This window comes from Gavialis gangeticus, unplaced genomic scaffold (assembly GCF_001723915.1).
Source record: "Gavialis gangeticus isolate Ggan-Ray unplaced genomic scaffold, GavGan_comp1, whole genome shotgun sequence".
NCBI classification, from domain to species: Eukaryota; Metazoa; Chordata; order Crocodylia; family Gavialidae; genus Gavialis; species Gavialis gangeticus.
In genome coordinates, this window is record NW_017728994.1 from 28,257,501 (window position 1) to 28,265,323 (window position 7,823).

Sequence of the window (7,823 nt, forward strand, 5' to 3'; positions counted from 1 at the left end):
AATGGAGAAAAACACTGGCTTCAATACTCGTCTACAAAAGGAAGTGTATCCCAATAAGCTAATGCACGATTTAAAAGGACAGTTGTACCGGTATAACCTCCAGTGTGAAGTCATAAGAATGGCTTTTTCCAGCTTGTTTCATGTTGCTTTGGAAAAAGTTTCAAGATAGATCTAAAACACAAGTCTTCATAAAAATTAGATGGGCATAACTAGTAAAAACCTACCCATATACACAGACCTTTAGTCTACATCTATATTTAACACTGTTGCTAACATACCATATTTACTTGAATACAAAATGAGCCCCACCCCACTTGGTATGGGGAAAAAAGCCCATTGTCATATAATCACATACAAGGAAATCTCACAAAATACACTGTCTATCATTAAACTGCTGCCAGAAGTAGCATGTGCTCAGCAATGGAAACCAACTATCAAGTTGAATAAATGCAGCCAACACTGAGCATGACTATAAAAAACGTGGCCCACATTGGGCAACTATGATATTGGAAACCCACCACAAGAATACGTTAGCGTAGACCATCTGAATTAGACATATAATAGTGCCCATTAAGTGCAGTCTTCCTCACTGCCAACTCTTTTTCAAGTCATAATTAGCCATGAGATTGCATACAGTTCACCTAGAATCCTTCTATCGCCTCCTCTCTCCGCCTGGCACATATGAATAATGTGGCCCCACCCTCCATGAGTTGAAGCTGGATCAGGTTGCCTTGCACCTCAACTGCATATAGATTTTTGGAGCATCCCAGGACTTGGGGACAAGAATACCTGGTTCCCATCATGAGTGGGGACTCATTAGTACATGGATCCTTTGTGGGGGGTAATCTGGAGTACACACATATACTGAGCAGTCCTGAGCTATAGGGTCACTATGGCTTGAAATACTGTTGAACTATGTGGTTAATCATGAGCCTTTGGCTTTAGACTAACAACATGCATATTTGGCACCTACTTGTATGTAGTACAAAAGTACTGCTCAAAAGTATGCTTATGCAGTACCTGTGCTAAAAGTTGCAGCAGTTAAAAAAAAAAAAAAAAAAAAAAAAAAAAAAAGGTAACATGCATCAATTCTGGATAAAAAAACTGCATGGGTACTATATGCAAATTGCTATAGCCATGTTTAATTTCAAGGTTGTTTTCAAATTTGTTCCTCACTTCCATGTGCTCAGGGAGATCAGGGTCTGACAGTAAAGAGAAAGGAAAGGGCTGGTAGGAGAAAAAGCTGGGGAGAAAGCAGAGAGCAAAAAGCTACCTGACCCCCCAGATTTATTTTCCCTGTTGTAGCAGTGAGACAAACAAATTCAAGGCAAACCTCCAATAATTAGATTCTATACCTGGAAAATGATAATAAACTTATAACATTTTCCATATATAGAATCTAATTATTAGGAGCCCATCTTGTAATCAGGGTCATCTTCTATGTGAGTAAATATGGTAATAACACTGGTCACAGTTGTGACACTTTTTGACACTTTTAGTTTAATGGGGGCTTAGGGGCTACGGTAATACACAAATAAGTCTGGCTGTCACACTACCTGGGATTATATGCTCTTCCTTATATTAGCTCCAGTACAGAAGTCTGGACACATTTTAAGCACTGCAACAAAGTGCACATGGTAGGTCAGTAGAATTTACTCCACAGATTCAGTTTGAAGCACTTGGATGGCCCACACTCCCATAGTTCTTTCATTAAAGGGATTAAGATGTAACTGAACTCTAACACCTTCCAGATAAAGCATAGATATATGAGATCCACAAAGAGCCACATGTACTGATCATATTTACCTGGGCACTTGTACAGCTTCCTGGCTTGAGCAATGTCTCCCTGACTAAGCCGAATACGCTGACCAATAGTTGGCCGAACTCCATTATCATCACGACGGGGCAGGATGGTGTCTAGGAAAACCCCTCTGGAGCAAGGAGAGAGAGAGAGAGAGAGAGAGAGAGAGAGAGAGAGAGACAAACAGCAGTGAAGGAATGAAGGCGGCATGATGTACATAACTGTGGTTAACAATGTGAACCCCATGACCACAGACCTTAAGCTAGCAGGAACAGAGAACAGGATTTGACCAGAGACCATATTTTATAAGAAATTTGTGGTTTGATATTCGCATTTTCCCGACACTTGAATAGCTTCCAAGAGTGCAGGTAGCTCTGCCAAGTTAATAAATTCCTCTTTGGTATACCAAAGATTGCCTCTGCTTCAATTTAAGCACAAGCACATCACTTACCTTACATTACATAAATCAGAAGAGGCAGGAAAATATCCTTTTACAAGATTCACATCAACATGGGCCTGGGTCAGCAGTAGCACAAAACAAACAGTGTGACCACGGGAGAAGAAAGGGATGTTTTTGCTTGGTACTGAGATTCTGTTTTGCTGACAGAGATCTTTTCTGTTTCAGTCTAGCATGGACAGTCCATTCTTAAATGATAAAACCAAAAGGAAAACCTCCTGTTCTTGCTTCCATCTACTCTCCCTTCTTGGTTCTTTTGCTTTGTCCTAGATGCCCAGCAAGCGATTCCCTTTGCACCGCGACGCGCAACGCAGTAACACCAGTGCGACTGACATTGTTTCATACACTGGTATATATTATACCAGATCCCAGAGTGGACATGCGACTGGCTACCCCTAGGTAGTTGCCACAGTATGTGTTTTCCCTTCAGGGGCAGGGGTATGCAATAGTCCATGAGGGAAGCAGACAGATGACAACTATGCCAGCATAACATATACCACAGTTCCTGCAAGGCTGTATTTTTCCCCCAGGGTAATGTCACACTAGCTTTCAGAAAGTTACATCAGTGCAGAGCTGCATGATGTGTGCCCACTTCTTTTCTTATACTGATATGTGTGTTACATGTCTAGATCTTTAGTGTTATTTTCCATTCTCTTCTCTGTTGCCTTCCATTTTACTGCTTATTCATAGAGTTCCTTCTCACATACTAGGCTTTGATCCCACAAAAGATTTAAGCACGTGTTTTAATTGACGCATACAAATAATTCCACTGAAGTGTATGTACAGATGTGCAAGGATTTTAACTCTATTAAAGTTAAAGTTAAAATATGGGGAGTAGGGAGGTGTCAGAAATGACTTTTGAGGTTTTAAAACCAGGTTGACTCAGCCACGCTAAATAAATGGATTTTTTATGTCACCCCTAAATGTTTTGTGTCATTCACAGTACAGACAGTAAATGACCCACTTGAAGTTAAAACATCCTCTCTTTGTGATGGACCTTCTATTTCTAAGGAAAATGATGCAAGGGTATGAAGAAGATGGGGAGGAAAATTAGGGTTGGGCATAATAACTAGTGCAATTAGATCCAGATAGAACACCTTTCTAATATGTGCTATACCTCACACATGAATAGCCCTTGCTAAAGTCAACAGTATTGTTAAGGTGGTTAAGTAATTTGGGACTGAGGGCGGTGGGGGCAGTAGCAGCTCTGCATTGTTATAATTTTAAAGCAATATTGTAAGGTGGAGCCACACTAATTAGAGATGAGCAGAGTTTCCATCAATGTTATTTCATCAATAATAAAATTTGCTTAAACAAGTTTTATTTAAAAAAAACAAAAAACAAAAAACCGTTTCGCAAATGTTCAGGTTTATGGCAAAGCAAAACCCCCTTCTCATTTTCAACAAGCTGAACTCTTTATTTTGGTGTGACAAGGGAGTGAAAGTATTTCCTAGCCAGCTATACAAGTGATGTTCATCATCTAAGGTTGCCTAATAACTTCTATTATTACTGTTGGCAAACACAACCCACAAATTCAGGCTGAAAGTTTCTGTGCTGGGCGTATGCCTGGGGCAGAATCTGTAAAAAAAGACTTCAGTAAAAATAGTTTTTTCATTACTAGACATCAGTTTAGCGGATAAATGGGCAGGTTAGTTAGCAATAAAACATTCTTTTGGCCACCTCAGGGGTTTGTAGTACTTGACATTTGGCAGCAGGATAACTCAGAGGTCAGAGAATTGCCTGTTATTGCCCCCAGGGGCAAACCTGGAAAGCTTTCAAAGTTATAAAATAAAGGAAATTGCTCTTTTGCACATGCTCACTAAGACTTGGTATATGCTTGCTCATAATTCTTTGGAATGCCTCAGCTGTAAGTCTTTGCTCCTAGGTTTCTCAGCCTCCTCCATCAAGAGGTGTCATCAAGTCACAGGCAAAAAGGAACCATATTTTCCTATGGCCATTAGCAAAGGTCAACAGTCGTTGACCTAAAGGAATGAACACTGGGTTGGGAGTCAAAAGAAGAGGGCTTTTATCCTCCCTTCTTTCATTGACTATGGTCTGTGCTCTTCACAACCCTTCCTGAACAAGGCTTGACTTTTGGAGACAAGAAATATAACTTCTCCCACTTTTTAAGACAAGGTAACAGAGGATGGGTGGCATCACTTTGGCACAGCTCACAATAGATCCCAAGAGGTCCTATAATGCAGACCCAAATCCCATCCACTTAACTGAACTGACTCTCAGAATGAATATTTAAATGATATGATTAGCTCTGGCACCTACAAAAGAGTACTTAGCCTCATGGTGCTCTAAGTCACTGACTAATAAGTACTAGGATAATGCAAGGCATCAATAAATACAGCAATTTGCAAGTCCTAAGTCCTAGCTTCCTTCTTGATCACCTTCTCCTTCAGCCTAGATAGTAAAAGTGTAATCCACTGGTGAAGTGTGCTGCAGCCTTCTAGTGAAAACTCCAAGTTTTGACCTAAGCCTGGACAGCCCATCAGACTAACATGGCTAAGATGAACTAGCACCTGTAGCCACAGAAGGGAGCGATGTGATCAGCATTATGTTTGATCACCCTTGGTTCCTCATCCTGACAACCCATTCATATCTGGGATGACTGGGACTGGCCTTTAGCACCAGTCCAAAGTGAGGCTTGAACTGGCACCTTTCAGTCTGTAGCAAAACACTCTATAACTGCTCTGTCCTCCAACTGGCCAACATAAGCCTAGATTAACAGCCTGACCACTAGGGAACTGCTACTTTAACTCAAACAGCAATACTCTTGAGATTAATTAATGCTTGCTCATTATTCTGAACATATGTACTACATTAACATTAAAAAGTTATAAAATAATCTGAAGAAATGCTTGTCATACACAATCCTGACTGAGGTCAATGGAGCCTATGTGTTTTCACTATCCCTTGAAAAGTCAGGTGGTAGCTGGCAAGTTATGTGCCAGAAGAGGTGGACAGTTTTGGCCTAAATCTGCATCTGAGTTCCCATCTGGAAAACAGAAACAATACAACACTGCTTCATGGGGTAAAGCCTATCAGGAAATATATCCAGTGCTGGGTTTGAATGGTGTGCAGTAAATACAGCATGAAGCCACACGCTGAAAAAAGGAAAAAATAAGAGCTATTGAACAGCTGCCTCAGGCCCCAAGGACCATGCCACCTGCATACTAAGTCAAGCAAGAATCTCGTGGAAAACAAAATCATATGATGTAATTGCAGGCTGGAAGTAATGCATACGAATAAGCATGCTGTGAATTAAGGTTGCACAGGAAACCTTAACCCTGACTTAGCAACCACACTTTCCTTAAGGGTTTGGGATTTGTTTGGTTTTGTTTTGGGTTTTTTTGGTGGGGGTATGAGGATTTGTTTTTTTTTAATGGAACACAGTAAAATCTCTCTCTGAAAACTCACTATCTGAGTCTTGATAGAGGGAGAGGACACTGATTTCCAATTCTGTCTTTTTGACCATGTAGCTTAGTGATTTGTGTCAGCCAGTGCATTAGAAAATATAAATCTGTAGCCATATTATCCATGATGTGCAACATTAGTTATGGGCAATAGCAAGAGCCATGATTGTTAAAGTATATTTATCCTCATTATGGTCCCTTGCACTTCCAGTCAAATTCCCATTGACTACTGACACTAATGAAAAGTACTCTCAGGGCTTCAGCTATTAATCCCTTCCCCTGGCCCCACAGCTGGAGCAGAACTGTGTTACAATGAATGATGTAAAACCCTTAATTTTGTGTGGGGCTGTGGGGCCAATGCAGCAGCATCTCTCACTGACCAGGGGCAGATGGGAGGGGGAAGAAGAGTCAAACAAGGGAAGTCCTGCCTCTACTCTGTATGGCCCCCTTGCCTCCATTCCAACGATTGACTCCCTTTACTTAGTAAGCACTCAATTGCCCATTTTCAGTTATGCTACTGAAGTGGAAAGGAAAACAGGAACCAGAAGACAAAACCAAAGCAGGGAGATAACAGACTAAGGCCCCAGAAAAAACTGGGGGAAGGGGGCAAAAGGTCTGAAAGTACTATTGAACCAACCAATTAAGGTTGCAAAAACAGAGGAGTGAGGCTCTGAGGTGGCCTCTGAATAGGAGCAGTGGTGATTTAAAAGCTGCTTTATCTTGTCAGCATCGCTTGAGGACAGCCCTTTGTATAAAAATGCTTAGTAATTACCTGTGCCAGAAGTTTTTGCAAGGAGTTACTGAGCTCCTATACTCTTCTGCCCCATGCTTGCATCAAGAGGGTAGAATAAACAGACGATAACACTTACTTAAAGAGAGATGGTAGTTACACGGCAATAACTGCTTTCTTGCACTGTGTAATAACCCGATGTTCTGATCCACAGGAGGTAGAGTGCCACTAGCCTGATGTGCTGTTCCCTTAGCTTAGCTGGCAGAAGTTCACACTTATTAGTTGTGGAATTCAGGAGTTCACTCCCCATTCATAGTGGTTGTGACATGGGACATGCATCCATTGCACTGGTACAGGCTGGGGGCTGACTGGCTAAACAGCAGCTCTGCGGAAAAAGGACCTGAGGGTTACAGTGGATAGTAAGCTGAATATGAGCCAACAGTGTGCCCTTGTTGTGAAGAAAGCTAATGGCTACCACATTAGTAGAGGCACAGCCAGAAGATCAAGGAAAGTGATTATTCCCCTCTATTCAGCACTGGTGAGGCCACATCTGGAGTACTGCATCCAGCTTGGAGCCCTGCACTACAGAAAGGACGTGGACAAATTAGAGAAAGTCCAGCAGACAGGAACAAAAATAGTGTGGGTAAGGGGGACCATGATGTATGAAGAGAGGCTGAGGAAACTGGGCTTATTTATTTTGGAGAAGAGAAGACTGATGGTGGATTTAATAACAACCTTCAACTACCTGAAGTGGGGCTTGAAAGACGATGGAGCTAGACTGTTCTCAGTGGTGGCAGATGGGACATAACAAGGAGCAAGGGAAGTTCAAATTAGATATTAAGAAAAACAAACAAACACTCTCACTAGGAGGGTAGTAAAGAACTGGAACACGTTACCCAGAGAAGTGGTGGAATCTCCATCCTTGGGTTTTTAAAATCCAGCTAGACAAAGCCCTGGCTGGAATGATATAGCTGGGGATGGTCCTGCTTTGAGCAGGGCGTTGGACTAGATGTGACCTCCTGCGGTTCCTTCCAACCCTCATTTTCTATGATTCTATGATCTCTACTGACTACCACTAGTTTCCATGCTTCTTTCCTCACAGGTATGAGAGGAAGGTATGCCTATGACAAATCATAAATCCAGAATGAAGTTCATAACTTCTGTTTCATAGTTTCATAGTTTCTAGGGTCAGAAGGGACCTGAGCAGATCATCTAGTCCGACCCCCTGCCACGGCAGGAAAGAGTACTGGAGTCAAATGACCCCAGCAAGGTGTTCATCTAACCTCCTCTTAAAAACCCCCAGGGTAGGAGCCAGCACCACTTCTCTTGGAAGTTGGTTCCAGACCCTAGCAGCCCTGACCGTGAAGTAGCGCCTCCTGATATCTAACCTAAACCTACCCTCTGCCAGCT

The 7,823-nt window shown here is 42.0% G+C and overlaps 1 protein-coding gene across 1 annotated transcript in view; it reads right to left on the bottom strand.

Moving 5' to 3' along the window:
- TLL2 (tolloid like 2) overlaps positions 1-7,823 on the bottom strand; it is a 194,797-nt gene that overhangs the window by 69,107 nt on the left and 117,867 nt on the right. Inside the window, exon 9 of the mRNA XM_019502102.1 lies at positions 1,807-1,931. Within this exon, the coding sequence (XP_019357647.1) occupies positions 1,807-1,931 (125 nt within the window). The remainder of the gene's footprint in view (positions 1-1,806; positions 1,932-7,823) is intronic.